Genomic DNA, 12,901 nt, shown 5'->3' on the forward strand with positions numbered 1-12,901 from the left:
CATCAGAGTGAGTTCGTGGTAAAACTCGGATTTGAACCCAGGCCATTGGACTGCACACTGGCTTTAACCACTAGCCCAGCTGTTACTCTCTGTGTGTAATCTTGTGCCAGCCCTAAATTTCTGCTTCTTTAGTCAGAGGGATTGGAAGTAGTCTTCTCTATGATTCTTTCTAGCTCTGAAACCACAAGATTTTATGAAACAATCATGTCCAATAAACTTCTAAAACATCACCAAGAGATTGAAAAGGAGATTCACTGAAAGTTACTGTAGATAATCTCTGCCTGGCTTAGTCTACGACCATAACATCAAATGATATCGGTGGTAAGTTCCGGAAACTCAGAGGTGTCAATAAGATATGGCATCGTTAGGCTGTGCACATTTGTACTAGGCTTGCACCTTTGCGTCTCATTACTGTCATACACTGAAAATGGAATTGACCTGCTGTGGAGACAGGACATAGTCCCAGAGGTTGAGCTGGCTTATGGAGCCCACAAAAGACTCAGCTGGGTTGAATCCCTCTCCTTTTTTGTCTTGTTCTTGCCCAAGAACTAATGCACCACCACCTAAAGAGAAAGGAGAGAAAAAAGGAGGAAAACTGGCCTGATTGTTATTTCTAAAATGCTAACTTAATGAAGGCACAGCCTATATAAATGTATCAGGGAAAGTTATTGACAAGCTAAATTATCTACATTTGCTGCATGATTTATCAGTAAGATGAATTCAATATTTTATATACCAACTTAAAAAATGGTCAAAGAGGATTTCGAGTATTATATTGGATTTATATATATTTAACTATAAAACTAGATATATACATATATAAGCATATAATATTTTATGTCAATAAAATAGCTAAGTCCTATTTCGCCTCCTTTGTTCTAGGAAATTACTCTCCATGACAGATTACCAGTAGCTGCTCTTCATCTTTTTATTCTTCAGCTCACAATGATTAAAGTTCTATCATCAATTCCAAGGAACATTCCAGTGGACACCTAATTGCAAAATCCAGTGGAAACTCTTCAATATTCACCTATTAACCATTTCATTCTATTAAACTGCCCTTCCTGGCATACTTGATGGTCTGTGTTTGCCCCTCCAGAACTACCCTCCCCCCTTCTCCACTCTGCTTTGTGTCCCTAAGGTTGACACCTATGGACTACACCACCTGGTTTCCTCAGCCCTCTGGCTTCCGTTTGGCCAATGGAAAGACCAATTAGAGGTAAGAAAGTGGGATGAGAGAGAAGTTTAACTTCCTGGATACCTTTCTCCCAGGCAACAGATGGTAGGGTTTGCTTTCCTCTCTCTCACATCATCACTCCCGCTGGGTGATTTCTCCCCATCACTGCAGGTTTGCCTGCTTTCTGGCGACAACTCCCCATCCTTGTCAATTCATGTCCATCTCTTGTGATTTTCCATTGTTGCTAGTCATGGTGTGTTTTACTACCACATCTTGGTTCTCAAGCATGCCCACACCTTTGAAAACAATCTCTTCATGAAACACTTCAGTTACCCTCCTTGTGTGTTTCCTGCCAGGAGCCCGACTGATTCTACTTGGTTTCCATGACAGCATCCTCTCCTGATTCTCCTTGAACCTTTCTGCTCATTCTCAGTCTCCCTTCTCTGCCTGCCTCTTAGACTCTGATGCACCCAGGATTCCACCCTAGCCTCCTTTCTTCTTCCTTCAGCTATTCCCCCTATCTGACCTCACTCCTGCCAATCCATGTCTATAGAGCCCTCATTCATGATTTCCCAACCTACATCTCTTTCTTACAAAATTAATCATTAAAATTAATACATACACATAGAAGGAAATTTGAAAAAATAAGTATAAAGAATTCCTTCTACCCAGAAACAATCATTTAACAGTGTTGTGTATTTCTTTCTAGGTTCTATATTCTTTCAATTATTTTTTTTAGTATGTGTGTGTGAGAGAGATTTTGAAACACACAACACAGGAGCTTACTACATATGATGCTGGAAGCTTGCTTTTCTTCTTGAACGTGTTCTCATTTCATGAGTTTTAATAGCTATTGTATCACGTGAATGCACAAGAATCCATAATTTTCTTCATTAACTAACTTAACAACCACTCCTTATTGGATATTGGGGTTGTTTCCAGGTTTGGTACTAAGACAACACTGAGATAAATACGTTGATACGTAGATATTTGTTCAGATCACTGATTCTTTCTTTTCGATCAATTCCTGGTATTGAATTGTTGGTTGTGTGCAAAGGGTTTCTCTAAGGCTGTTGATGAAAGTTTCTGAATTGTTTCCCAGAAAGTTTCGATCAATTTTCACACCCTCCAGGACTCTATAAGAACATTCACCATGCTGAATCCTTGCCAAGCATATCTTACCACTAAAAAGCAACTCTCAATTTGATATAAAGTGCTATCAACCTATGTTTGTAGATGCACATATTCCTGGGATTAAATTCAAACTCAATATGCCTAAAACCAAGTACAGAATCTTCCCCCACCTCTGATTCCTGCTCCGATAATTGTCCTTTCCCGAGAGAATTACTATCTCAGCTAACAGACTCTTCAATAAATCTGGTCACCCAAACTGCAGTCAGTCATTCACTAGGGTCTGTCAGTTGGAGCTCTGCAATATTTATGGACTGTAATTCATTCTTATTGCTATGGTCAGACAACCCTCTCCTTGGGTGGCTACTATTATAGTTCCCTTGTTTTATTTTCCTATTCCTTTACCTTACTTTCACTCTTCTATTAGGATGCAATTTTTTTTTGAGATAGAAATATTCCTTTTTTTTTTTTACCATCAGTGAAATAAATGCTCATTATGAAAATATCAGAAAAGAATAAAGAAGAAAAATAAAAGCCACCTGCAATCCCACCCCCCAGAGAAGGGAGAGTTAAAAACAAGAATACTCTAAATTAAACACAAGAAGGAGCCACCACCCCACTTCACAGGATAATGCCACTTCCTGCAGAAACGCTTTTAATGTTTCCTTATTTACTACAGGGAACCTCCAGCCACTCCTCCTCGTATGACATATGTCACAGTAGGACCTAGATGGTGCAGGCTTACCGCCAGGTACAATGCTGAGAACACTGGAACATTGAATACTTTTGCATTCCTTCAAACAAAACTCTCTAAATATTTGTTTGAAAGTATTTTTAGAAGAGAGTTTGAGTTCTATCAGAAAAAGGGCCTAAAAGATGGATAGCTATTAGCAGTGCCCCAGCTTGTATTCTGGATCTACTTGTATACTGTGCCTACTGATCACGAACCAAACCTAAAATAAAAACAACAAACAAAACCGACCAACAAAAAACACCAGCAATGAATCTCCTCCTTGGAAGACAGTTTAGTAACCACCCACTGTTACTTCAGCACGCATCTTGGTAGTCTTAATATACATCCCAAAGGCATTTCTTACAGAGTCACACAGCTCACCTAGGAAAAGCTTCTAATAATTCACAGTCAGGATAATCAGGGGGTGGTAAATGGGAGAGATAACTTAGCAAACTTGATGTTCATCAAAGCACCACTGCCTCTAGCATCAAATGGAATTATATTCCTTTTGCTAAGACATACCAGGGATGGGCGAACCAACAGAGAGGCCCACACCACCGTCAGATAGTTTCCCATCGATATAGACTTTCCAGGCTCCATCAGCGCTCGTCCAAGTGATGGCAATATGATGCCAGCTGCCGTCATTCACCGAGGGACAGTCTGTTATTTTTTCCTTGCCATTCACATAAAGAACCCAGCTGCAGAAAGATTCCAGGGGATACAGTCATCAGTCATAGGTCGTAATCCCATCTGTGGCGCATGTTACGATCTTTCTTTTTTTTCCTTCTTTTCCTTTTTTGTGGGTAAAGCACTTCGGGTAAAACCATTACTTCTTTTTCGCCATTTCAGTCATGTTTCATAGAAGCAGATTTGATTACTAATTACTCTTTATTGTAGCTCACAGAAAACTGGTTTGTGTTTCTGAAACACTGAGGGGTAGGCAAAAGTCTTAGGATGAGCTGAAAGAAGTCAGTCCAACTTGAGATAACTCACCAACTGTCTATTCTGGAGAGACTGAGTCAAGAACGGAAGGAATGCGAGTTATGTAAATGTCAGTCTGGTTTCCTTCCTCTAGGATGTATGTTCCTAAACCTCAGAACAGACTTCAGAGGTCTCATAGGAAGTCAATTCTATCTGTCTGTTGCCAAAACAGTCACATGGCAGACGAAGTATATCAATCCAAAGAAAAGAATAATTGGAACTAAACAGAGGGGGCCAAACACAAGAGGGTTCCAACAACCATGTCACTTAGAGGAATGTCAAAGATAACAAGCAGTTAAAAGTAAAATATCTTCAAAAGCACATGGAGAAAAAGAAAAGACTAGGGAAAATTGATAAAGAAGGTAAGAATTCACTGAATAACTCTCCCAGCATCTTCTGAGCCCCTATTCAAAGATGTTTATGAAAAAATATTTTTATTGATAAAACATGAATTGTTTCCCCTCTGTGTTTTCCCATTTTCCTCCCCCAATTCAAGCAGGCAACAGGTTTTCTCTTTCTACACATTCTGCCTCAGGGGAGGATTTTGCAAATTTCTTGGATTTTGTTTCTGAACGTTCAAGTCCATTAAGAAGAATGGGATTTGAGGACGGAAAGATTTCCACCAGAATAGTGAGAATCTCATGGATTGGTGAGAGGAAAGAGAGCTCAGTGGGTCCCTGAAGCCTGCAACCTGCTCACTAGCAAAAGGCCACAAATTTGGGCGGATCTGGGAGGAAAAGGCCATGTGGTGCACCATAGAATCTCTCTAGACTGAAGGCATAAACTCTCAGCCTTGACAAGGACTCCACATGTGGCGAAGAGCAGTAGTTCTGAAAGGACCACAGAGGCTGAGGCAGTGGATAGCTCAGTAGACAGATGACCAATGACGGGAGTCCTGCCTGAGTCTGTGGCTCTTTAGCAAAACTCTGTGGGTTTTAGATGATTTGTGAGCACCTAAGACAGGAGAAGCAGTCAGTAGAAAGAAATCAGAGAAACAACTGGGGCTGACTTTCCCAGAAGGATGGGGTTCTGCATTTGGAATGAATTGATCCAAAAAGACACAAAGGAACGTCATCTTGCACACCTGAGATTACAGACGGATTCGTATTCAATACAAGTGTCTCCCAGGGGTCAACAGTGCCACTGAAATCTCTTGACTCTTGGCTGCTCTGATAAATAAAGGAGCACTGGTCTGAAAAGTCAGAGTTTGACATTTAACTCTGCCACTCCCAGGGTGTGAGATATGGGGGCAAAGCGTTTAGTTTCTCTGAAACTTCATTTTACCTTTTAAGGGGCATCAGTTCCTCAAGTCATTGTGAAGCTCAAATGAAATAATACATATGAAAACACTTAGCAAATAGCAAAATACAATACATGTATAAGGCATTACCACTGAAACTCTGCCTTCTTATAGGACTTGTCCAGGTGCTCTGTTTGATTACTGTCACCCTGCTGTTCTGCTGGAACACCTGACCCGCCCCCCACCACTGCAACCCCCTTGTCAGTTCTAACTTGGTGCCAGGATAAGTCCTAGCACAGCCTTCCTGACACCTCTGCTTACCCATTATAATCGGTTAGAAGGAAGGTATTGTCACTGCCATTCTCAAGTGCATAGGAGATTGGCGTCCCATAGTTGGTGGTGTCAGAGGATTTCATCCAGAACGTGCAGGTTACAGCATGGAGGGATGGAAGCACACCATCCAGCATGACGTAACCATAGATGCCAGAAACTTCAAAATCCAGGTTAAAACCTGCAGACTGTTCTGCAACAAATAAGAAAGTATGAGCACACATACAGATGGCCAATAGACACGTGAAAAGATATTCAACATCGCTGACTATTAGAGAAATGTAAATCAAAACTACCATGTGGTATCACCTCACACCAGTTAGAAGAGCCATCATTAAAAAGTCTACAAATAATAAATGTTGGAGAGGGTGTGGAGAAAAGGGAACCCTCCTGTACTGTTGGGAATGTAAATTGGTGCAGTTACTATGGAAAACAGTATGGAGGTTCCTCAAAAAAGTAAAAATAGAGTTACCATATGATCCAGCAATCTCACTCCTGGGCATGTATCTGGAGAAAACTCTAATTCTAAAATATAGACGCACCCCGATGTTCACAGCAGCACTGTTTACAATAGCCAAGACATGGAAGCAACCTAAATAGCCATCAACAGATGACTGGATAAAGAAGATGTGGCACGTATACATATATATGGACCATTTAAAAATGTGGACCATTTTTAAAGTCTTTATCGAATCTGTTACAATACTGTTTCTGTTTTCTGTTTTGTTTTGTTTGGCCAGGAGGCATGTGGGATCTTAGCTTCCCAACCAGGGGTCGAACCCACACCCCCTGCGTTGGAGGACGAAGTCTTAACCACTGGACAGCCAGTCCCTAACAAATTCTTTTAAATAAAATCATCTGAGTATCTAAGACAGGAAACGCACTCAGCAGTGAAAGGAAGCTGAGAAACAGGGAACAGTGGGAAGGAGAGGTGGGGTTGGGGAGTCATTAAAGATGAGAGACTCTAAGCACATGTGTGGAGTGACTGAGAGACTCTAAGCCCATGTGTGGAGTGACTGATACTGCAGGAGAGAAGGAGGGGGTCACTGCAAGGGCAACCCTCCATCCCTGCTCAGGGCTCTGGCTCTTCTCCATTTTAAGAGCCCCAATCCTGCATATCCCACTCAACAGAACAAAAGTCCTACAGCTAAAAGACTCCAGTGCTCCGAGAAACCAGTTTAGCATTGACTCTCAATCATATCCGTGGATTCTGACCTTCTAAATCAAGGGACCTTTCAAAGCATCCTTTCTAAACATGCAGAACGTGAACAGTTCTGCTAAATTAGATTTTCTCCATTTCTCCCTTACATCTCTAAGCTTCAGCCTCCTGTGCTACTGAAGATAACATGAACCAGTCTAGTGGGTGGCTGTGAAGAATGAGTACCAAATGCTTCACATAGTTTTTGGTATACAGGTGGTGCTCAGTGCAGGTAAAAATTGACACTGTTATTATATCATTATTGTTAGTATTGTTATTAATAACATTAAGTTCATATATACCTGTTTCACACCTGCTGCCTGAAAATCCTGGCTGACATTTACAACTGTATGAGTTTAATTCATCCACACAGGTGGCCTGATTTCTACAGGGGTTAGACTGACATTCGTTGATGTTCAAATCACAGTGTGGCCCTGTGAAGCCCACTGCACACTGGCACCTGAAAGAAAACAAACTATTGTAACAGAATAGCTGCAGAAAGGGCGTTAGAAGCAGTGTCCAATGACAACATTGTCTCAAAAGACTCTGAAAAGCTGAAGTGCTATTATGATCTCTCTTATATGTGGAATCTAAATATATGTGAACACACACACACACACCAAGCTTACAGAACATAAGCCAGAGACAGGGGGTGCGAGGTGGGAGAAATAGGTGAATCCTTTTTGTTTTTCTTTTTTTTCAGTTTAACTAAATTGAATTTTTTAAAAACCCTGAAATGCTGAAACATATTTTCCCCATTAAAACAGCGCTTTAACTGTTACTTTTTTTAGTTCATTCAAACAAACCTATTTAAGACAACGTATATTTGAGATATTGTAGTAGCAAAAATAGAGTATAAAGCAGTTCTGGTCAAGGTGAAGTATTATTCATACATTGGGAATTTCTCTCCCCACAGAAGTGCTAGAAAAAATAAAAATTCACATATGTTAATCCAATCTTTATAACAATGAGGTACTTTACAGATGAGTAAACCGTGGCTCAGAGAGGTTAATTTGCCTGAGTCCTCTTTTTACTACGTGGTGGAGGAGGACTCTGACCTCAGTCTAGTGGCTTATTCTTAATCAGTATGCCATACAGTCTCTGTGGTATGCAACAAACGATTTAAACCCCTCAGAATGGAGTACACATCTAATGATGTCAAATGTTGACAAAGGTGTCATGAAATGGGAAATCTCAGTGAGTAGAACTATCATTTGGCAATGTCAAGGGAAGTGGAGAGTCTGTATTCCCAGAACCCTGTATGTCCATTTCTAGTATGAACTCTAGGAGATTACTGCCCAGGTGCACAAGGACACTTATAACAAATGTTCACAACAGCATCATTCTACACGTTCATGGAGAAGTGACTGGGAAAATAAACCATGGTATAATCACTCAGTGGAATACTAATCAGCAGCTGAAATGAACAAACTAGAGCCAAATATATCAGTCTTGAAAATACATAGTATTGAGTGAAAAAACAAAACCCCAAATACAAAAGGATATATGTACATATAATATGATACCACTTAATGTAACATGTAAAACTATACTATATGCTGTTTATGAAGTCATATACATAGTAAAACATAAAGTCTGAATGAGAAAGATATAAACCAACTTCAGGACCCTGATTACTATCGGGGAAGAAGAGAAATATGTGTGGGTGTTGTGCATGTGTGTGTGTATGTGTGCATATTTGGAGGGACTCCAAATCTATCTTTAGAATTTGATTTTTTAAAAACAAAAGATATGGGCTTCCCTGGTGGCGCAGTGGTTGAGAGTCCTCCTGCCGATGCAGGGGACATGGGTTTGTGCCCCGGTCCAGGAAGATCCCACATGCCACGGAGCGGCTAGGCCCATGAGCCATGGCCGCTGAGCCTGTGCGTCCGGAGCCTGGGCTCCACAACGGGAGAGGCCACAACAGTGAGAGGCCCGCGTACCACAAAAAAAAAAAAAAAAAAAAAAAAAAGATATAAATCAAATATGGCAAAAGGCTAAAGGTTTGATAATTACTGTGATGAGTGTATGACTTTTATTATTCTTTGTAATTTTCTGTATGTCTGAAATATTTTTAATTAAAAAGGAACTGCCCCAATAAATATTGTTACCAGCATGTTTAGATGGGGATCTCTTTCATATTGGCAATAATATGAATAAATGGTATTTGGGGGTTTAAAAGAAAATCTCAGTTGGAATTGGCATGTATCTTTATGGAGTTCTGTGTAGTTGAGGGTAAATCTATTTTGGCTAGAATTTCACTCATCTTTATATGCACATGTGTGATATCATTATGGCAGTTCAATATCTTTGTCTATGAAACAGATTCACTTTGGTGGCAACTAACATTCCTTTTGAATTAGAAGGGTTTACCTTCACCTTTCCTCTAGTTAGGATTTAGACAAATTTGGTATTCATCAATTGTTTTGGACCCTGGGGAGAGTTTGGAACTCTTGCTGTTCATTTGGAAATTTCTCATTGCCTAGGGTTAGGGGCTGTATGCCAGAAGACATAAAAAAGCCCACGAAAAGATGATGCTACCCTGCTAAGATCTCATTTCCATGTTAAGAGTGAAAGTCTCACTGGCAGAACTGGCTTCCTATTTCTTCCAGATAGTATCCTAGCTCTGTTAGGGGACAGTAATGGAAGGGGGCTGAACCGGAAAAGTACTGGGAAATGTTGCAACTGGGGTGGAATTCTTTTTTTTTTTTTTTTTTTTTTGCTTTTAACTTTTGAAAACTTATAGAACCAGTTGCTTGTTGAGGGCAATAAAGTTTCCTAAAATTCTGCAAGCAAGACCAGTCTGTCTTTTGCACTGCAGAAGCCACAGATCCTGCAAGAGGAAGGGGATGGAATAGGGCAGACTTGATAGTAATAAAAAAAAAAAGTGTTGGTTTTCAAACTTTTCTACTGGCACCCTAAGAGCTGCCTTAGGAAGACAGTCTTTCTCCCCACAAACACCACTATTTTCAACCCCAAAAGCTTAGCTTTTATTGTTTTATTTGTTTACACTCAGATTTCTCCTGAAACAAGGGTTACTAAACTAAAACAAAAAAAGGTTTGAAAACCATGGTTATAGAATGTAGAATGGCATTGTGACAGTAGAATTGCACAATTCCTATTTTAGCTAGTGGGAAAACTGCAGCTAAAATATAAAACGTTTAAGACTGGGTTTTGTACGGTGCCTCTGTATTTGCTTCTGAATAAACGTGCTTTCTTTCATCTTTTATGACTTCCCAAGTATAGAACAGTGGTTTCCAAGTCTGGCTGTGCATCAGAATCGCTGGGGAACTTAAAACATATAGGTTGTCTATTTTAAAATTACAGACTTTACTCAAGACTTAGGAAATCAGAACATCAGGTGGTAGGCTGATTCTACCATAGCTTATCCTTGGGCTAGGATTTGGGAAGGGCTGACTTGGAATTCAAAGTAATACTCTGTAAAGACTGCAGAATGACTGAACAGTTAAGATAATAAAAATAGTGAAAGGAGCCAGACTTAGTCTTTTACCTGAAGCTATTGGCACCATCCTTGCAGGTAGCTCCATTTTTGCACGGTTGGCTGAAGCACTCATCCATGTTTATTTCACACCGGCTGCCCAAAAATCCAGGTGGGCACTTGCACAAGAACCCCCCAAGCTGATCTTCACAGACTGCATTATTTAAGCAGGGGCTTGACTGGCATTCATTGACTTCTGTTTCACAGTGTAGGCCTGGGGATGGATGAGGACGAGAACGAGCCCACATGTTAACCCCCTGGGAAAACTGGGATCAAGGTGCTGACTCCTTAGAGCATGCTGCTTCTAAAGGATGGGAATGGAGGCTGCAGAGCCACTGGCCTACCAAACTGGTTTCAGAGCCATTCTTCAACAAGCTCTGGCTTTTCTAAATCATTTTAGGACTGTGTTTTTGAAAATCTGCTCTTTCAACCTTACCTCTTTCTGAAACTAACATTAGCAATGAATATCTAATTGAGATAATGTTAAAAAATGGAACTAGCAAATTTAGTTCAAAATGTTCCTCTGTTTCTTTGACCTTGCTTCTTTCCTTCACTGATCATTTTCTGTTTTGGACTTCTTCTTTATCAGTTAAGTGTAGACAGATAGATATTTTAACTCTATTACTTAGCATCCATTCACAATATGATTTTATATAATTTAACTCCAGTTCCTTCTTCAGTGTTTGTCTTAGCATATAAACTCATGTCTTCTCTCTCTCTTTCTGTCTCTATATACACACATATATATACACACATGTACAGGAACATATTATTTTTTCTGAACTGTTTTAGAGTAAATTGTAGAAATGATGCCCTTTTACCCCTAAATGCTTCAGTGTGAATTTTCTCAAAAATAAGGACTCTCTCTTATGAAATCACAACACAGCTGTAAAATCAGAAAATTAATATTAACTTATATAATATTACATATATATATATATATATATATATGTAATGTTCGTAAATGTAATGATTTCTGGGGCTTTACAGAACTCTATGACAACTAGGAAGAATGGAAACATCTTACCCATGTATCCTTTCACACACGTGCAGCGATAACCAGCCAAGCCATCAACGCAAGTTCCTTTATTTGAACAAGGACTGGAGCTACACTCATTTATGTTTTCTTCACAGAGTTGACCTGCAAAGAATCATAGAATATTTGAGCTGGAGAAAACTGAAAGGAATTTAAGACTAATCGGTTTTCAAGCAAGTTGTTCAGGTGTAAGAGCAAAACGATTGGAAATCATGGCTAACATGTTTGTGAAAAATTTTGCTCTTTGCCAAATACAATTATTTGCTGAATAATATTCCAATATATGTTATATATATGATACCTATCTATTTATCTATGTATCTATATGTATCTATGTATGTATGTATGTACCTATCTACCTACCTACCTATCTCACATTTTCTTTATCCATTCATCCCTTGATTTATACTTAGCTTGTTTCCATATCTTGGCCATTGGCTATTGTGAATAATGCTGCAATGAACATGAAAATACAGATATCTCTTTGAGATAGTGATTTCATTTCCTTTGGATGCATACCCAGATGAGGGATTGCTGGACTGTATGGTAATTCTATTTTTAATATTTTGAGGAACCTCCATGCTGTTTTCCATAATGGCTGCACCAATTTACATTCCCACCAACAGTTCACAATGGTCCCCTTTTCTCCATGTCCTTGCCAGCACTGTTATCTCTTATCTTTCTTAATTTTTAATTAATTTTTTTTTTTTTTTTTTTTTTTTTTTTTTTTTTTTGCGGTACGCGGGCCTCTCACTGTTGTGGCCTCTCCCGTTGCGGAGCACAGGCTCCGGACGCGCAGGCTCAGTGGCCATGGCTCACGGGCCTAGCTGCTCTGCAGCATGTGGGATCTTCCCGGACCGGGGCATGAACCCGTGTCCCCTGCATCGGCAGGCGGACTCTCAACCACTGCGCCACCAGGGAAGCCCTAATTAATTTTTATTGGAGTATAGTTGATTTACAATGTTGTGTAAGTTTCTACTGTACAGCAAAGTGAATCAGTTATACATATATACACTCTTTTTAGATTCTATTCCCATATAGGTCATTACAGAGTATTGAGTAGAGTTCCTTGTGCTACACAGTAGGTCCTTATTAGTTATCTATTTTAAATATAGTAGTGTTTATATGTCAATCCCAATTTATCCCTCCCCCTCCTTTTCCCTTTGGTAACCGTAAGTTTGTTTTCTACATCTGTGACTCTATTTCTGTTTTGTAAATAGGTTCATTTGTGCCATATTTTTTAGATCCCACATATAAGCAATATCATATGATATCTGTCTTTCTCTTTCTGACTTACTTCACTTAGTACAATAATCTCTAGGTCTATCCATGTCTCTGCAAATAGCATTACTTCATTCTTTTTCATGGCTGAGTAATATTCGTGTGTGTGTGTGTGTGTGTGTGTGTGTGTGTGTGTGTGTGTGTGTGTGTGTGTGTGTGTGTGTGTGTGTGTGTGTGTGTGTGTGTGTGTGTGTGTGTGTGTGTGTGTGTGTGTGTGTGTGTGTGTGTGTGTGTGTGTGTGTGTGTGTGTGTGTGTGTGTGTGTGTGTGTACGTGTACACCCCCCCCCCCGCCCC

The 12,901-nt window shown here is 39.8% G+C and overlaps 1 protein-coding gene across 1 annotated transcript in view; it reads right to left on the minus strand.

The window, feature by feature from the left end:
- SVEP1 (sushi, von Willebrand factor type A, EGF and pentraxin domain containing 1) overlaps nucleotides 1–12,901 on the minus strand; it is a gene marked incomplete at its 5' end in the record, with an annotated part of 185,989 nt that overhangs the window by 57,775 nt on the left and 115,313 nt on the right. The window contains 6 exons of the mRNA XM_081236611.1: nucleotides 439–563; nucleotides 3,564–3,739; nucleotides 5,584–5,785; nucleotides 7,093–7,250; nucleotides 10,302–10,503; nucleotides 11,317–11,430. Of these exons, the coding sequence (XP_081092737.1) occupies nucleotides 439–563; nucleotides 3,564–3,739; nucleotides 5,584–5,785; nucleotides 7,093–7,250; nucleotides 10,302–10,503; nucleotides 11,317–11,430 (977 nt within the window). The remainder of the gene's footprint in view (nucleotides 1–438; nucleotides 564–3,563; nucleotides 3,740–5,583; nucleotides 5,786–7,092; nucleotides 7,251–10,301; nucleotides 10,504–11,316; nucleotides 11,431–12,901) is intronic.

The sequence above is a fragment of the Mesoplodon bidens genome (assembly GCF_964165515.1).
Source record: "Mesoplodon bidens genome assembly, chromosome: 6".
Taxonomy (NCBI): Eukaryota; Metazoa; Chordata; class Mammalia; order Artiodactyla; family Ziphiidae; genus Mesoplodon; species Mesoplodon bidens.